At 38.3% G+C, this 19,189-nt stretch overlaps 3 protein-coding genes across 3 annotated transcripts in view; 1 reads left to right on the top strand and 2 right to left on the bottom strand.

Annotated features, from left to right (window-relative positions):
* LOC135472262 (coiled-coil domain-containing protein 112-like) overlaps positions 1-4,300 on the bottom strand; it is a 10,596-nt gene extending 6,296 nt beyond the window's left edge. Inside the window, exons 1-6 of the mRNA XM_064751676.1 lie at positions 4,277-4,300; positions 2,636-2,742; positions 2,093-2,214; positions 1,646-1,735; positions 651-726; positions 311-497 (exon numbers count right to left, since the gene is read on the bottom strand). Coding sequence (XP_064607746.1) covers positions 311-497; positions 651-726; positions 1,646-1,735; positions 2,093-2,214; positions 2,636-2,742; positions 4,277-4,297 — 603 coding nt within the window. The 5' untranslated portion in view covers positions 4,298-4,300. The remainder of the gene's footprint in view (positions 1-310; positions 498-650; positions 727-1,645; positions 1,736-2,092; positions 2,215-2,635; positions 2,743-4,276) is intronic.
* A 269-nt stretch (positions 4,301-4,569) lies between these two features.
* On the top strand, positions 4,570-10,905 carry LOC135472707 (peptide-N(4)-(N-acetyl-beta-glucosaminyl)asparagine amidase-like). Its single transcript, XM_064752343.1, has 5 exons — positions 4,570-4,795; positions 5,420-5,611; positions 5,995-7,174; positions 7,761-7,865; positions 8,556-10,905. The coding sequence occupies exons 1-5, from the start codon at positions 4,577-4,579 to the stop codon at positions 8,726-8,728; spliced, it is 1,869 nt and encodes a 622-aa protein (XP_064608413.1). The 5' UTR covers positions 4,570-4,576; the 3' UTR covers positions 8,729-10,905.
* A 1,357-nt stretch (positions 10,906-12,262) lies between these two features.
* On the bottom strand, positions 12,263-19,059 carry LOC135474032 (uncharacterized). Its single transcript, XM_064754014.1, has 9 exons — positions 18,987-19,059; positions 18,577-18,667; positions 17,852-17,960; positions 16,998-17,099; positions 16,543-16,607; positions 16,087-16,161; positions 14,144-14,331; positions 13,156-13,372; positions 12,263-12,561 (listed from the first exon to the last, which is right to left on the bottom strand). The coding sequence occupies exons 1-9, from the start codon at positions 19,034-19,036 to the stop codon at positions 12,430-12,432; spliced, it is 1,029 nt and encodes a 342-aa protein (XP_064610084.1). The 5' UTR covers positions 19,037-19,059; the 3' UTR covers positions 12,263-12,429.
* Between the last annotated feature and the right edge of the window lie 130 nt (positions 19,060-19,189).

Genomic DNA, 19,189 nt, shown 5'->3' with positions numbered 1-19,189 from the left:
AGAAATGCGGAGTATTGTCTCTTAGTCTGATGTGCATGAATTTGTACATTTTGCGGCTGAAGAAGTTTTACCCCAGAGTGCTTTCTTGTTAACAACATATACTTAGTGGCATTATTTTATCAAAGAAAAATACATGTCCAGCACATGAGTAAGGGAGGTCACAAACAATTTTTCTAATAATGATGTGCTCATTAGCTTCAGGTTTTGTTCCCAGGACTAACAGAAATATCATCTTTTATTCAATACACATGGCAGTCAACTGTTTAAAAATAATGTCTATGGTCGTCAGATATGATACGCACTGCATTACCTCAAATGCTGCTACTTCAGGTGGCAAGTCTTTGGTTACGTCTCTAGCACTGGTTAATGGTTTTGAGCGTGCTGATTTAGGGGCCCAGAGTCCATTGTCTGATCCATGTGCCCAGGCCTCAAATTTCTTATCAAGAGTTTGAACTTCCTGCATTGTAGTTCTCTCTTCTCTCAAAAGTTCTTCATACCTTTTAAGAAAAAAAAAACAACCAAGCATTGAAACATCATTCTCTTCCTTATTCTACCACCGGTCAAACTCTTATCAGCAGAGGAAAGTATAAGCGTATTTGTTATGAAAATATCGCAGGTATACATGTACTTTTCTAAGTTCAAAAGTTTACCTTTGTCTTTGTTGTTCCTTGAAGGAATTTATTGTGCCTTCAATGTCCTCCATGATCATCTTCAATTTCTCTAAAACTGGAACAGTTGTAAAGAAAAACATTAAAAAACATTGTCTTGTTACAACTACATTGTGCTATTTTTTTTTCTATGCAAAATTTTTCATGTCAGAATGTTCCCTTAAAACATGGATGGACATAACTGGTCCTAAACTGAGAAGCACACTGAAGCTTTTTTATTAAAGTTTATCAGAATATCCTAATTCCACCACCATTTCGCATATGAAAGAGCAACTTTCCATGCTATTTGTGCACCTGGGAATTTCTTATTTGATTTTGAAGACAAAACAGCATTGCTTGGGTTTGCTAATTTCAGGCCTTCGCACAAAGTATAATTTTATCAGTCTACATCAGAAATAATGCCATCAAAGTATGCTTTAACAAACATCTTTCAAACATGCGAAAACGTTTAAGAATTACAACATGTGAGGTAAAACCATATGAAGGTTTACCTATCCAGCACAGTCCACTGTTTTGGTCTCAAAAATACCACTGTTATTAAAGAGAATATACAAACTTAGAAGATTTTTGGCAAGACGCTCATATTCACTAATCACATCAAACGTTCTGTGTTTTCCAATGCTAGCTCAAGTTATTGTCTTTCAGGAAAGACAAGACCATTACCTGTACTATTTACAGTGTTAAGGGGATTCTAAAGTTTGAAAAAGTTACAACGTGACCTTAGTAACTTTATTACTGATTTTAAATGGTAACATGCACAGACGGGGCTGTTATTTTGTGAAAGGTAATTACTTGGGCTTTTGTACGAAAAATCTCCTGTCAAAGAATTCAGACTTTTAGACTGTATCATACAGGAAATTGTGACAAGGAAAATAACGTACTCACATAGTTTAATTACACATATTATATAAACTTGTGTAAAATGCTGCAATGATGTTCAAAAAGGTTTAACAAGTATCGTTATAACTGTAAATTACATTCTGGGGTAGGACGAACATCCTTCAATTCTCGGCGAAACTTGCGGACAGCATTGCTGATTTTCTGTAACTGCTGACGTGTGCTTGAATCTGAAAGATGAACAATTAGCTCTAATAGAAGATACTCATGATGCAAAACATAGCTGATATTACAAAATGAATAAATCAGCATATTTACCAAAATCAAGGGCAATAACTGTGTAAAGACAAGCTCATCAGTGGTTAGTTGTGACAGGTGTGAAGTGGGTTTGTGTTTAAGCCTTTTTGAGATAATTTGTTGATATCAGGTATTGTCGTTTGAGTATTAATAAATTTCTAGCTCCAGACTACATGTGTACCACTATGTGTTACCTAGTAATGAATACCAGTAGGTAACCTATGAAAATACATGTATCCATAAAACAGTCTCTATAACTGAAACTTTAACAACAGTGCATTTACACTTACTTTCACTTTTCCTCTCTGTCAACATTTTAGCCTCCATATCCTCTAACTGTGAAAACTCTTTTCTAAAATCATTCCTCTTGCTGTATATGTGAGTTCCTTTTTCCCTCTCCAAAGCTTGAATTCTGTTGAAATAAAGTAAGCAGTGAGTTTTACAATAAAGCATTTCATTTCAAACTAAAGTCATAGATGTACCTCATCCTGGTATTTCTAAACAGCAAAAATCAGGACTGGAATGAATGACATAAAAATACAACCATTTTCTGGGCAGAAACTACAGTCAACTTGATCAATGAAATAAACATGAGCCATGTCTTCCTGGCAAGGTTTTTAGGTTAGCAGGGCATACATATAGCTCAGAAAATAAGAAACCCATGAATGAATGTGGCTTAATGCAGTACATGTCATGCCATGGCCACGTTACCCTTGAAGCAAGATCTACACTAGCTCCAAAGCATAGGGCAGCAAATAGTCTTGCACTGGCTGTAGCACAAAAAGATGAAAAGTTTCAATGCTGGGTTCACATGTACAACTCAAAATACTCACTGCAGACTAAGCTTGTGAATTTCCTTAACTGTGTCCGTCTTCTTGGTCTGTTCTGTCTTATTTCTCCATGCTAACACAGCTTGATCTCTCTGATCTTCATCCATGCTCTACACAAAACAGAAAAGCAAAACAACTAAATCAGGAGCAATTGCATATTTTTTTGATTTTGTGGGAAACCCACAACCATCCGCAGGTTGCTGGAAGACCTTCCCACTTATGGCAGGAGAGGAAACCAACATGAGCTGGACTCACAGCCTCCGCATTGCTGAGAGGCTCATGGGTGATTACGCTGCACTAGAGGGCTAACCAACTGAGCCACAGAGGTCCGCGGGCAATTGGATATGATATTCTTTTACCAGAAGAACCTTCAGAGATGTAGTTGGGGGCCACAAAGCAAACTAGGGCACAATTTCCTATTACCATTTCAACATCTGTGATGAACTTGGACTAAATATCCTTGCCACTAACTAGCCCAGAATGACTACAGTTCAGGCAAGTGCCAGTACAAATATAAAAGAGCGAAGCATAGTCATGGATACCCTGTGGAATATAGCTAGCACATGGTTCAAAAATATTTACGATGAATAACAATATTTAACAAGTATAAGCGAACAGTCCTCAAAACAGAATCCCCAGCAGTTTCCGTAAGAATTTCCTTACGTGAGGAGTTACTATTCTTTATGTGACAATAAATCAGACAAATATGAGATTGAGACAGAGTGACTTTTATATAGATCTGCATGTTTGAGAGTACAACATCATTTGTGGGTATACGTCAGTGGTGGGTGACATCAAGTGTTCTTGCACAATGCCACACCAGGAAAAATTGGAAAACTTTTGCTCAAACTAACAACAGAGGCTGTACTACAATGAATTTTTTTCATAATGTAAGAAACTAATTCCGACTATCTCGAATCTCATCATTTACCCTTGCTTTTAGGACGTACATGTCTTGACACCAAAATAACTCACGCAAGCAGAGTAAATATCTTTCACAAATCTCAAAATTGTTCCCAAAACAGTTTGGCAGTTGTGATTTTTTTTTTCTTTTTTTTTTTTTTTGATTGGTGTTTTACACCGTACTCAAGAATATTTCACTTATACGACGGCGGCCAGCATTATGGTGGGAGGAAACCAGGCAGAGCCCGCTGGAAACCCACGACCATCTACACGTTGCTGGCAGACCTTCCCACGTACGGCCGGAGAGGAAGATAGCATGAGCTGGTCTTGAACTCACAGCGACCGCATTGGTGAGAGGCTTCTGGGTCACTACGCTGCGCTAGCGCGCTAACCGACTGGCAGTTGTGAAGACATATGGTTGATGCCTTTGTTAGTCGATGCAGGATGAACCTCACGGATGTCCAACGTGAAAAGCAGATTCTTCAAAGAATTCTCATCATTCTATCACGTGACAGCAACCTCAACTTCACTAATCACACGGAATGCGCACTGTGTGCATGTGTCATTCCGACTACACATAAGTCAACAACAGTCCACAAAAAACGTGGTATTCAACGATGCAACTAAATTACCCTTTAAAATAAGACTAATCTAAACCGAAAGTTTGAGATCGTCAAATGTATCACAAAAGGTAGACCAAGGAAAACAGGAAGAGACTGAAACTACATAAAATCAAAGCACCTGTTTATGTTTGGCCGCCATTTTCAAGCCATCGATCGTTGCTACTTCCGGTTGTCATAATTTCTCGAACCAAAAACTATAACCACAAAGTAATTTTCTAATACCTTTTTTTATCAACGTATTACAAAGAAGCAATTTCCATATAAAATGAGAAAGACATATATAACTTCCTGTATAAACCTAATCAGGCTTGAATTATTTACTCTAGGCTACCGTTTATTTATGATCCGCTTTCGAATGCATGCTGTATTTGAGTTTTGCAATCTACACGTCACACAAAACGGGAAGTCCAATACCAAGATGTCGAACTACTCCGATAGTGTGAAGGCCTTGCTTGAAAACACCACAGAAGAGTTCCTTCAGGCGTCAGAAATTTTAATTCGATTTTGTAATAATGTTATCAATAATCCAACTGCGCCAAAGTACAGGCGACTGAGAGTGGGCAACCCCATAATACAGAATAAACTGTTGACCGTCAGTGGTGGAATGGAGTGTTTATTTGACATGGGATTCTTGGAGGTAAACATTCTTAGGGTGACGCCCACTCCCCCCCCCCACCCTCGCCTTCTGTTAAAAACTTATTTACGGGACCTGATCCAGTGCAAGTTTGATAGAATGAGTGAACATTTGTTGTCGTTGTACTCGTACATGTGTTGTAAATCCATCTTCAAAAAGTTTTGTGAGTTTTTTGATTTCAAACCGAAACTGAAAGTTAGCAGAGTAAATACATGGGTGGTGGTGATTGTTACACTCCTCTGTTATTTTGAATACATTATGAAACTGGTAGCTTATGGTTCATCGGCATAAAAAAAAACAACAACAGAAAAGCACAAGTCTAGACAGTCAGTTAAATAAAGTTGACCCAATCAGCATTTTAGGATTTTCGGGATCGAGTTTACACTGCAGGTAATTTTGTGCGTGCTCATAGTGCCGTTGTCCTGGGGGTAGGACTTACTGTGAAAGATGTATGCTAAGTACAGTCATTCTTGTAAAATGTTGTCTTTTTCCTGTGTCAGTTTACGAGAACCCTCATGCATCTAGCTTGTTTCATCTATATCTGCATGAACTGAAGAGAATCTTGAAATGTATGGCATCAAGCAAATCACCCAGTTTATACTGATTTTTAATTGTGTAATGTTCTAGGATGGGGAATATTTGAGCTTGCCAGCATGGGCCTCCCTAGATCCACTGAAACAAATCCGAGATAACCTGCTGAAAGAAAGAGAAAAGCATGAAAACCTATCTGTATCATCAGGATCAGCCTCTTCTCCAGCTGTGGTCCAGCCAGGAGCTGGAGCTAACACCTCAGTACAGTTAAATAGACCTTATGTATTTGTAAGTACAAGTATTGATATTTACAAAAAATAATTTGCATGTCGGAGGTTAAAAGTACTGTATTTTACAATAAATTGGTATGTAAAGATTCACCTTGAAAGTTACATAAAGGCCAACACTTATGTTTATCTGTGTCTTCACAGGAACCTTTTATGTGGCTCTATATTAAAGGTGGATGGCTCAATCAGCATTAAGCAAAAAAGTGTGAAAAATGTTGAACTTTATGTGAAAAATCACTTTATGATTCCTGATTACTTATAGAAGGTTAGTAAACTTAGCTGTAGTTAGTGATACATTGTTGTAGTATCCATTCTTGGGCTTCCCGAAACATAAACATAAAATTGTCGGTGCCTTTGATTTTACCATCTTTTCTATTTTTTCAGAGAAAGGAGATGGAATTTTTTTCCCAGCTTCAGTCTCGTTTCAATCATGTGTTGATATACGAGGACCCTCAGTTACAGCAGAAAGCTCGAGCTTCCATGCCTGTAGACCAGTTTGAAAAAGAGGCTGATGACAAGTATCGACAGCTTCAAGCTCAGAACGCAGGTGGCGTTGATAAACGAGACCTCCTGCTTCTGTCCGTTCTCCATTGGTTCAAGACCTCTTTTTTCAGCTGGGTTAACTCCCCTGCGTGTAATGTTTGTGGAGGGGAAACACAGAAAGTCGGTGATGCACAACCATTTCCGGAAGAACTGAAATGGGGAGGTAACCGTGTTGAGCAATATCGGTGTAACACATGTTCAACTGTGGTCCGCTTTCCAAGGTATAACCACCCAGGGAAGTTACTGGAGACTCGAAAAGGACGCTGTGGGGAATGGGCAAACTGTTTTACATTGTGTTGTCGGGCGCTGGGTTTTGAGGCTCGGTTTGTGTTGGATTGGACTGATCATGTGTGGACGGAGGTGTACAGTGAGCGGGAGAAACGGTGGCTACACTGTGATCCGTGTGAAAATATCTGTGATAAACCACTTCTGTACGAATCGGGCTGGGGTAAAAAGCTCAGCTATATCATAGCCTTCTCTAAAGACGACATTCAGGATGTGTCCTGGAGATACTCGCGTAAGCATGACGAGCTAAAACAACGGAGAGGTGAATGCCGTGAATCATGGCTGGTAACAACGATCACCAAGTTGAGACATCAGCGCCAGGCAGGTTTTCCTGAAGCGCACAGGAAGCTCCTCAATGAACGCTGCGCCCGAGAGCTTGTGGAGTTACTCCTACCTCAGCCTGACACGTCAGAGCAGCTGCCTGGGAGGATATCTGGGTCAGTCGCCTGGAGACTTGCTAGGGGGGAATTAGGAGATCAAGCACCTGTGTCAGAGCCTTACGTATTCAACTTGTCCCCTGAGGAAAAATCCAGCAAAACATTCCACCTGAGGTACAACTGTGCGTCAGATAAATACACTGTTGTCTCATCAGGCAGAGTACAGGAGAAATGGGAGAGTGGTGTGTATATGATGACAAATGTGATTCGTAAGGTTGAGCAAGACTGGAACATGGTCTACCTGGCCAGGCGAGAGGGGGCAGCAACAGCGGAAATATCATGGAAATTTGACTTTTCAGGTAAAACTTAGTTCTCAAATGTGCATGTCATTTTGGGGTAATCATGTGTTTCCACGGACATGCAATTGGGTTTGTGATTAGTCATCCAATAGTTCTTCTGACAATGGGAATTACATAAATACACTGGAGTGTTTTTACAAATTTTTTCAGATTGTTTAGTGCATGTGTTGGTGCAGAGTGAATAGAATATCCCATTTTTAACATATCAAAGGAGGATTTATTGCTGGAGTAATAGAATCATAGAGGTAAAAGCAGCTGTCACTGCATGAGCCCTGGAAACACTGTATTGGATACATCAAGGAATTACATGTCCATGGAAATATGTCACTTTTTGGGTAAATGTCACTTCCCAAGTAAACATCAGTTTTGGGTAAAGCTCACAGGCAGCAGAAAAGTGTCCAATTTTGTTTTTAGAATGCTCAAACATCAATCAAATAAGCTATTTGGAAAAAAAAGGATAGATTCAAGAACACAAAACCAGTGTGCAGATCAAATAAATTATCCCTCCCTCTTCCCACCCACAGTCTCCAATCTGCAGTGTGGTACCACTGACACTGTATGTGATATTATCCGTTTTTGAATGCAGGGCTTAAAATAGACACTGTGACCATAAGCCCTGGATCGAGTACCTTTGAAAATGGCGTGGTTTCTTGGAGTTTGTGCGGAGATGACCAGTGTGTTCTCCTCAAAGGTAATTTCATCAATACATGAACATTTGTGCAAATCGTACGTGGGGAAATCATACTTGAGGGTGTTGACAAAGTTCTTAAGTGCGTTACAAGATGCACCAAGACATGCATGTACATGTAAGGTGTATGTGTATCAGAGGTGAAGTAATGGCTGGTCCAGTTAAAATCAACCTGTCCTGTTATGTCTGGTCAACTTTTAGAAATGAACAATCAAAAAATATATCCTTATTTTGATGATTGATGTTTGTTTTGACAGTTATTCTGACAATAAAGGCATAGTTTCGAGCTAAAATGCAAAGCTTTGATGTTATCAGTGCCCAGCACTATCATTATGATTCAGAAAGCTCAGAATTTAAATATTTAGATGTATTTAATTCTGTCAGTGTGAAGGAAAGTTAGAAAAATAGGAGAGAATGTATTTCCAACATTTTTAATATGTTTTCTGTGGTGTGGCTGATGGATCATTTTATGGTAATTTGTGTTTTAGGCCGTAGTCAAAATTATTTCACTTATGCGACAGTGGCCAGCATTATGTGGGGGGAGGAAACCGGGCAGAGCACGTATTTAGCCATATTATTAAATGCTCGGTTGAAAAGTAGATTGCAGCAATAATTTGTGCCACTACCATCCAAAAAAGTAAAAGAAAAAAAAAGGTGGAATGGTAATTTTAAGTTGGTAATCTTATTTTTCAGCATCCCAGCCAAATGTTGTGACTGATCTTAAAGGAAAGGAATCCATGGTACTGACTGCATACATGAGCGGTGGTCAAGGAAACGTTGCCTGGCAACACACACAACTCTTCCGGCAAAGTACCAGTGACACTGGTAGATTTCCCCTCGACATCCATGTCACGTTCGCTGATTAATGATCCTTGTCCTGTAGAGTTCATTCTTTAACTGTTATCCTTGAGCACCATCAAAGGACTTTTAAACACCCGACCACTGTCATTTGTCTGGCATAATGGAACTTATATGTATTGTCAAGGTAAATTAGTGGAAGGTGGTATATGTGTATACCTGGTATTCTGTTTCAAATATTAATGAAGTAAAGTTATATTTTTAAAAAAAAAAGCAGAATTAAAATGCAGATATGAACATCAAATGTATTTTCATATTTTGAAGAGTATTTCAACACATCATGTGCATTGTTTTAGTATGTACAAAGATCGCGTGAAAGTGAAGAATGGGTTCGAGTTTGTGAGTTACATGTAAATGTGTGAATAATGAATGATGAATGCTGCATTCAGTCACATGACTGAGACACATGGAACAGCTCTGCCATGAAAATGCCTCTTTATAATCAAAGCTCCAGTCTGGATTTCATTACATACCATGCCCTAATGTATGTATGACTGGCTGGAGTTTTATAAGCGCTCTCTACCTCTGGGCTGGAGGGAATTTCCATTTTGTCTTGTGGTAGAAGCGCAGAACCCAAAGACCAGTGGTTCAAATCCCAAGCTGGTAAGACTCGTCACATATGAGTTGAACATGAAAAATTCACCCTGTTCTGACCCTTCACACACATCCTTGTTGTCTGGTGGTATCATCTAACAGATTTTTAGAAACACTTTGCACTGCTACAACAGGAGGAATATTACATCTAAGGGCAAGCATCTGTGATTAGATGATAGTCTGAGGACAGAAGAACGTGTAACATCAACTGGCTGACTATGATTTTCCAAGTTCTAGGCCGTCTCTCTGAGCAGTATACAGACGCAGTCGAGGCACATTCTGAATGAATAGGTGATTGAAGTTTGAGCCAACACCAATTTTATTTTGTGTTTAACAGGCACTGCAGACACTAAAAAGATCCAAAGATAGGATAAAATGAAACTGAAAATCCACCTTCTGACTTTGTCTTTGTCAGTGTTTTTATAATTTTCTTGTTTTTAGCTTATGTGTCTTACCCTGAGCACTGGCATCGAATGACATGGAAAACAGTGTTAAACTAAATGTGATAGGGGTGATATCTTGAAAAGTACTGCAAGGTATCGAGATAAGGGTTTGCACACATGTAGAGCACACTAACATGAGGGGGATATTCCATCATTAATTCAATGTGTTTAAGACATTAAATACCATAAATTTCTGAATTCCTGACAGTGTATTGTGTATTAGAATCAATGTTGAACAAAATGTTAAAGGTGGTATCTTAAAAAGTGCATGTATTGTATTGAGCTCAGGGTTTGCACACATGTAGAGCACAACAGCATGATGGGAATATTCCATTGTTGGTTTGGTGTGTACACATTAAATACCATAATTTGCCAAATTCCCGATTTAGTGTATTGTGTATTATAATCAGAAGTTTATCAAAATGTTATGGGTGGTATCTCAAAAAGTACAGCATATATTGACCTGAAGTTTTACATGCATATAAAGCACAATGACACAAGAGGGATGTTCCATCACTGATCCTCTGTGCATATAATTCACGATTTCAGTACTTTATATATTGAGCTGAAGTTTTGCATTCAGGCAAGCTCTTTGGTAGCCTTGCTTCCATTTTTTTACTTAAGGCACTCTGGCCCTGCAATTGCCTCAGTAGGAAAAAGTGCCAAAGTTGTCCACATTTTCCACAGATTAGATGATTTAAGTTTATTTTTTTATACCCTTTTTTAACATTGAAAAAAAATTATTCGACCTGTCAAACAATTAAGACTAGTGTGGCCTCAGTCCATATTGGCAAGATTTCAGGCATATTGTGGCAACGCACTGATTTGGACTGATGCACTGTTACTTTAACATGCCTGTAAATTGTGAAGATGTGTTGAATACATGGAACAGATGTTAATCTTATGGTGTAGACATGAATTATCAACATTAGAAAACACTGGACTACATACCAGCTTTATCAGGTTCTGCAATTAAAATGTACTAAAATTGAATTGCTGTAATGAAATTGACATATTTATGACTTGAATTAATTTGGTTTTGATGAAATTTTGATGTGGCTGTGGAAATTTATTGTATTGATATTTCTGTATAAAATTTTTTATGCAATTTACATGCTGTTCTGTGAAGCTGGAAATAAAATTTGCAATATATGAAACATATGTGGTGTTACTTTTTTTTTCAGAATGCTTTTATATGGAAGTATATAGAAGCAGTTGCAGCACTTCTCATTTAGCATCATCCTTTGCCAGACAAAATCCTTCTGACTTTAATCAATCCATGACCAAAACACCATGGCATATTGGAATATGCACCCTTATTAGGATTAACTGACTGGGCATCATTTGATCCACTGACGGAAGTGTGGAAAATTGCATAAGTAAATACATCATAAACGTGGAGAAAAAACATACACCAGCTTGATTTCACTCAAGTTTCGCCAGTACATTCTGAAATTAAAATATGTGCTGGTAAATAAACCCTCGTGAATCCATTTTAACATTCTACATGGGTCCATTCTTATGAATGAAAGCAAGGTGGACACTGGTGCCAAAATACTCATTGGTTTCATTGTTGAGTAATGCCACACTCAAGAATTCCTTACTTAAGTGATGACAGTCTGATGGGTGGTGAAATATGGATCACCAAGGTAAACTAGCAACCGCTGGCAACTAACTGATGGACTTTGCTCTACGAGTGATTTTCGGGTATGCAGACAATATTGGAAGATGAGTGTCTTTCTACGAATGTTCGTATGCACACATGAGCATTGTCAACTTCTTCTTGTCACCAAGGCAACACAAACAGCGAGAGCTGGGGAATATACAAATTTCTGTAATGACCCAGGAGCCATTCACCAATGCGGTCGCTGTGAGTTCAAGTCCAGCTCAGGCTGGCTTCCTCTCCGGCCATACGTGGGAAGGTCTGTCCGCCGGGTTCTGCCCTGTTTCCTCCCACCATAATGCTGGCCGCTGTCGTATTTAAATGAAATATTCATAAGTATGGCATAAAACACCAATCAAATAAATAAAATATATAAATAAACAAATTCCTTGTCCAAGGCTGGGTTTTTACTTGTACCTTGTGTGTCGAAAGAGAATAAAAAGCAAGAACCTGGTGGCCCCAATGACCCGAAAAAATCTATCTTAAGGAGGTGGTTAACTGTGTGCTGCTGATCAGTCAGTTCCCGGGCAAAATCATGTGAGGTTTCTGCCAAGGGAGGAGTAAGGAATGACTTTACTTTGAGGCTATTTATTCTATTTTAACTAAAGTTTATCAATTTTCAAGCGACATGTTTTCAATTAATGCACCCACGTTAAAAGGGCCATTGTTTTGTAATGTTGGATTAATTTCTCATCAAAAAACTTAAGTGTTAACATTAAAAGCTGATGTAAGTGCATTTTCACACACCAAATTTTAGGTGAAATACAGTAAAACTCCCCAAACTGAACACTGTAGACTTGAGGATAAAACATAAACTTCTGATTTAAGTTGTATGAAAAATATTTATCTGTACATTATTTACATTTAGGAAAGTCAACAGGATCATCATAAGACACAGAAAAAAAAAAATACTGTTCAAAACGTTGATATACCCCTATGGCAAAAATAGACAAGCGAGCAGTTTTCCGAAGTCATACTGTAACTGTAAACAGGTATCCAGTACTTCTTTCTACACTGTGTCCATAGGACTTGTGTCCGCACAATACTCCTGCCATTTCTCCTGAACTGAATGTACAAAGGCTGGCAGACAGCTTCTTTGGGCCTCCAGGAGTTCATCAATTGGGAAGTTATCCAGGGTGACCTATTACAGGGAGATAATATGGAAATTAAATCAGCAAGGACTAGTCATTCATTTGTTGATTGAGGTTTAACACTGTGCAAAATATTTCATGTAGATGATGGCAGTCAGGTTTGTACAGGAAACTGGGTAATAATGCCTGAAGAAAATGGGTGATCATGCCGGTAGAAACTGGGTGACCATGCCAGGAGAAACTGGGTGATCATGCCAGGTGATCATGCCAGGAGAAACTGGGTGATCATGCCAGGTGATCATGCCAGGAGAAACTGGGTGATCATGCCAGGAGAAAACCAATTTTCATCAGAGACAGGAGAAACTTTGTGACTGAGAGCCACAGCCATAAAAATGGTAGCTACTAGTATATACGTATATTCTTTCTTCTTATGACAGGGCGAGTCCAGACCGCCAAAGTGCCAAAGATGCCAGACATGACACCCCATCCAGTCACATTATAACAACACCAGGCCAACCTGTCATGTTCCTGGCTCTAACCTCTCCATGCTGAGTGCCAAGCGAGGCAACAGCAAGTTTCCAACACAGGTTTGATCCAGGGGTCTATCGAATTAGCAATGTTAGAGTGAGAGCCAAAGTAGGTACCATTGCATTGGTTATCAGGACTGATTCATCATCTCGCTGTTTCAGCTCCAAACACAGGACAAGACCATTATTGTGGGTGCCTGGCTGTTCACTTGTCCTTATGTCAGGTTCTCCATCCCTCAGGAATTCTATCACAAGTTTAGAGCCGTTGTAATAGTGAATCTGCATCCTCTTGAAAGCATTCAGGCCTCTCAGTGTGTCCAGAGCACGCTCATGACTGAAACAACAACAGCAGTGGTTCATAGCTATGTGAAAGTTTTAATTTTTGTCTGATAAATAATTTGCTGCTTTGTGAGATGAGTAAATGCCATTTACCACAAGAAAGTTGAACAGAAGTTTGGGATGAAAAAAATTTGTTCCATTCCGAGCCAGTATTTCACAAGAAATTAAAAATAGCTCTTTTACAAGCATGACTTTGCATGGTAACTGTTTACACAAGCCATATCAAATACGTCAAATAATCCAACTTGCTCTACCTACCAAGAATAGTTCAAATTTTTGCTTTTCAGTAAATATCAGACACCTGCAGTTACAATGATTCTAATAATTTAAAAAATATTTTTTTTTATGAACATATAAACTTATACATAGGCTGAGATTTTGTGAAAGGTAATTATTTGGACTATTCCAAAATAACAGCAAAAATTTAAATGGATTTGTGATAATTTTTTGGCCAAAAATCTCTGTATAGTTTTCAAAAAATTGTCAAAAAGTTGATCAAAATTTATGCAGGAAAGCAAAAGATAGCTTCATAAAGCTTATCATAAGAATTAGTACCTGCTCTTAATTCTATGAAGAAACAAAAAAACAACGTAAAATTCAACTGCGTGCCCATGATAATAGTGTAAATGTACATTGAAATACAGATTTACTACAATGAAAGACTTGACTTAAGTTACACTTCTAGTCTTTTTAAGTTTCCCTCTCTTGAAGACTAAATCAGTCTTGCAGATGCCAATGGGGAATTTCAAATGTACCAAAGACCTACCACTTCACCATCGACTTTTTCGTAGATCGACATGTCTCCCTCCTTGAGGTGACCGTTTCCTGTAACAGTGCCCTCTGTTTCTTGCGATTCCCATGAATGACTTTCATCCTCTCCAGCTCTGCTGTTGATAGAGCTATGACCCTGCCAAGTGTCTGGCAGGATTCTTCTAGGGCTGCTAATTTGGCCTCCTGGAAAAGAGGAATATGTATAGTGTGAATACAGGCACTGCAACGGAGGACTGAAAACTGGGTCAGCTACAGGATGAAGTGTGAATACAGGCACTGTAAAGGTGGAATAGACACAGGGTCAGCTACAGGATAAAGTGGGGATACTGGCACTGCAAAGGAGGAAAGAACATTGAATAAAGTACAGGATGAAGTGTGAATACTGGCACTGCAAGAGAAGACTGAACACTGGGTCAGCTACAGGATGAAGTGTAAATACAGGCACTGCAAAGGTGGAATAGACACTGGGTCAGCTACAGGATGAAGTGTGAATACAGGCACTGCAAAGGTGGAATAGACACAGGGTCAGCTACAGGATAAAGTGTGAATACTGGCACTGCAAAGGAGGAAAGAACATTGAATAAACTACAGGATGAAGTGTGAATACTGGCACTGCAAGAGAAGACTGAACACTGGGTCAGCTACAGGATGAAGTGTAAATACAGGAACTGCAAAGGTGGAATAGACACTGGGTCAGCTACAGGATGAAGTGTGAATACTGCCACTGTAAAGAAGGAAAAAACACTGTATTAACTACCGGATGAAGTATGAATACCTGCACTGCAAAGAACAAAAGGACACTCCGTCAGCAACAGGATGAAGAGTGAATACAGGCACTGTAAAGGAGGAATGGGCATTGGGTCAGCTACAGGATGAAGTGTGAATACAGGCACTGTCAAGGAGGAATGGGCATTGGGTCAGCTACAGGATGAAAAGTGAATACAGGCATCCCAAGGATGAATGGAGACTGGGCCAGCTATCAGATGAAGTTTAAATACTGGCACTGCAAAGGAGGAATGCACACTGGGTTAGCTACTGCATGAATTGTGAATTCTGGTACTGGAATAGAGGAATGGATGCGGGGTCAGCTACAGGATGAAGTGTGAATACTTGTACTGCCATGGAGGAATTAATGTTGACTACAGGCAGAAGTGTGCACAGTTGAAATACAAGGGAGAAATACTTAATGATTTATACCAATGTTCTTATGAATTAATACAGTATTATTCCAGAAAATGTTTTACAAATATTTAAAAAATTTTACACCACTTGTCAACAATGTAAATAGCAAACAACTGTCAGTAGCTAGCCACTCATTTGGTGATGGCATTTTACCTTGCTATAGCTATTAAGAGTGACATCACAAAACCTCGGAGCTCTCCCATACCATCAGTGTGATAACAATGTGATAATGAGATAATACACACAAAAATGCATGATTCCCAACCAAAGAGTATCAGCTCTGTTCCGTGTTCAAAGGGCCGATGTTTATTTCAGCAAAGTTTATTTTGGCCTAGTTTGGCACTAGGCCATGGTGATGTTCGTGGACACAAGTGTTGTGTTTTAGAGGCCCTGCTCGTCCTGCATAGGTGTAAGCATTTGGCCTAACTTGCTGTGACATCTTCAGTGAATTAACCAAACACAGCAGGACCTACTGGTTGATAACAGACCCTTTCATTCAGATTTTGGGAAGATACTTTCGTAATAAATCCTACTTTGCTAATGACGGGCCAAGTTCATATGGGCTTCTACAACATGGCTTCTTGGAGTGAATTGTCCGTCAGTGCCATATCCCAAAGGCTGAACTTCATCTTCTCAAATTTCAAATCTTTAAGGAAGTTTTTTCATATTTTTCTGTGATAACTGTGTCCTGTATCATTTATTCTATGTATATATAGTGGCAGACTTTATGTTCGCTTTCAGATTAAATACCAATACCTGTGCTTTTTTCTCAGTCATACTGTGCATCTTCTTAGTTCCTTCCTGTTTTTTCTTTTCATTTAGTGCTGCTCTCTGAAAAAAACAAAAATAAAAATAAGAATAAAATATACTGCTGATTCTATGAACTTAATAATCTTCATCTTTGGGCTTTATACAAAACGAATTCATGTGTAAAGAATGCCCTGAAGTTTGTATTTTCATTGTTCTGGAAAGGCTGATGTTACTCAAATCAGGCGAATAGAGATATAAATTGAATCCTACTCACACTGACTGACAACAGTTGAATAAAAAACGCAATATGTCAGATGGAAGAAAAAGACAGACAGATCAGATTACACAGACACCAGTCACGATGAAAGTTTTGGCTCCATTACCAATGGTCGTAATCAGTTTTTGTTTGCCATGAACAGGCATCTAGAACATGATGGTGAATATACACTAGGTCATACTTACTCTATTTTCCAGCTGTTCTATTTTGTTCTTCAATTCCTGTACTTTACTGTCAAGCTTTGCAAGCGCTAAAACAAAGTGAAAGTATTTTTCATTTAGAGTGTTACATGTATCCTTAAAACACATAGATGAGGAATATCATTCTCATTCAACAAAACGCAACTACCCACCAAACCAGTCGCTGTGAGTTTAAGTTCAGCTCATGTTGGTTTCCTCTCTGGCCAAAAGTGAGAAGGTCTTCCAGCAACCTGTGGATGGCCATGGGCTTCCTGCAGGTTCTGCACGGTCTCCTCACACCCTAATGCTGGTCGCTGTCGTATAAGTGAAATATTCTTGAGTACAACACAAAACACCAATCAAAGAAATAAATTAATTCAATGAAGTGAAATCATAATCCGGAAAACCACACTGCACATGTACTCCATCTGAGTATTGTCTATTAACTTATTAGTCTGTACCATCTGCTGCAGTCTCCGTCATCTGGGCTATTTCCTCTTTAGTGTCTGAATTCTTCTCCTTTGCCACTTTCAGCCTTGACGTCACATCATCTAGGTGTTTATCTGAAAAGAAGAGCATAGTCCAAGGCATGTATATCATGAAAGGATAAGACCATTAGATTTTTAATAAATTAAAGATTCTTCCCACTCACTTCATGACTAGTTCTCCATGTCAACACCAAAAATCATAGTCTTTAGCTGCTAGATTTTATTTTTGCACATCATATTCCATTAAGAAGTATTACATAAAACAAAGGACAGCAAACAGAATTTTACAAAAATCTATGCTATCACAAATATGAGGGTATTTACAGGTTATCGATGTACAGGTCTTGGGCAGCCACTGGTTGAAACATTTATTAAACTGTTGAAAGATGTTAACTTGTAAACACTTGTATCAAATAAAACCTAGTAATAAACCTATAAACCAGTGTGAACCATACGTGAAATCTTCTCACAGTATTGCATAAAACACCAATCAATCAAATACAAAAACACACAAATAAATACTTACATAATAAATTGTGCAGACTCTACAGCAGTGCATTTGGAATGTAAAAATGCGCTGTCAGAAGCGCATAAAGGCCTTAAAATGATACTTTTGATGCCAAAGTAACAATATATACAGGGGTATCTAATTATGAATAAAAAAATAAACGTGGACTCTAATCCTGTAAGCTTTTCTGGTAAGAAAAAAATTTCACAAAAAAATTAGAGGCCCTATATGGTAGATGAATCACTCAGAATCAAACAAAACGCATTACTAGAAAATATATTATACGTGTATGTTTCACATTTTTTTTTTTTTTCCAAACCTGCATCATCTGGATGACTCCAGTCATCACGATCTTCCTTCAAATTTCTCAAGAATGATACTTTTGCTTCCACTTCTGCCAGTCCATATTTCAACAAGGAATACTGACTCTGAAAATACATGACCATCTTTCAGTGAGAATAGCACATATATGTATGTACAAATACTGCTGAAACAATGTGTACATGTATGAATTAGGAAAATGTAAAAATCATAGAATAAAATAAAAATCAGTAACAGAACACCATTCATTTGTTTGTTGTTTGTTTGATTGTTGCACAATTCATGCATTTGAAACTTTTGAAATCTGCATGGAAAAATGATGAAAGGGTCTGTAATTACATGACAACAATCATTTTGTAAAAAAAAATGTTTGTGTATGTGAATCTGACAATGACAAAAATCTGTAGAAATCCATTATCTAAACAAAAATTAGTGAAATCATTGATACAACTGAACATAAAAAATATTTAAAAATTTTTGTCTGATGTCAGGGGAATTTCTGACTTCAAACAGTTAAAGTAGTATGGTTGAGGCTTACATTAGTATTTCAATTCTAAAATGACACTGCTGTGACAATTGTCACCTGCACATGAGTGTAAAGTTAGTTACAGAAAAAATATGATACTTTCAAATTGGTTATGATTTATCACTCAATTCACTGGCTAGGCATACATGAGCTCCTACCACTCTTCTCTAAACATTCTCATCTGAAAGCAAACTAACCTTTTTCTGTGCAATGCAATCTTCCCCATCCAGAAATTCTTGTTTTAGTTTCAATAGATGAAGGTCTTCATTCTGACAAGTTTGAACTAGCCTGTGGCAAAAAAAATATTATGTTAATGCTTATTAAGCATGCACAGCTGTATTCCAATGTGGATTCCAATACTGCCTTTATTACAGGCAAATCTTGTTCCAGACAATCTACTAGGCTCATAGTATCCTCGTTTTAATTCGTGATGACACTAAACCAGCACACAGCATCATCAACCGCAACAACAACAACAACTAGCTAGTTCATGTTCTGTCGGTCAGAGTGATTCAGCCACCTCAGAGCTGTTTACCTGTAACCTCATAAGCGCTAGTTAAATCTGGATATTGACTGATTCTTGGGGGACTGGGAAAATGGCACTTACTGTTTCGCCGCAAGCAGCTTTTGTTGAAGTTGTGACATCTTTGTACACATTTCTCTTTCGAAAACCGCGGTGAATTGTCAGACCACTCTAACCAATTTTGACCAGCAAACCAATCTTATTACTTTTTAAATCGTAAAACAAGAAACCAAAAAGTCCAGAAAATATTAACCAATCCTGGTCATTTTTCAAAGAGGAAAAGAATT

The sequence above is a fragment of the Liolophura sinensis genome, chromosome 8 (genome assembly GCF_032854445.1).
Source record: "Liolophura sinensis isolate JHLJ2023 chromosome 8, CUHK_Ljap_v2, whole genome shotgun sequence".
NCBI classification, from domain to species: Eukaryota; Metazoa; Mollusca; class Polyplacophora; order Chitonida; family Chitonidae; genus Liolophura; species Liolophura sinensis.
Note: the sequence above shows the minus strand (reverse complement) of the source record. Positions and strands in the feature narration are given on the sequence as shown.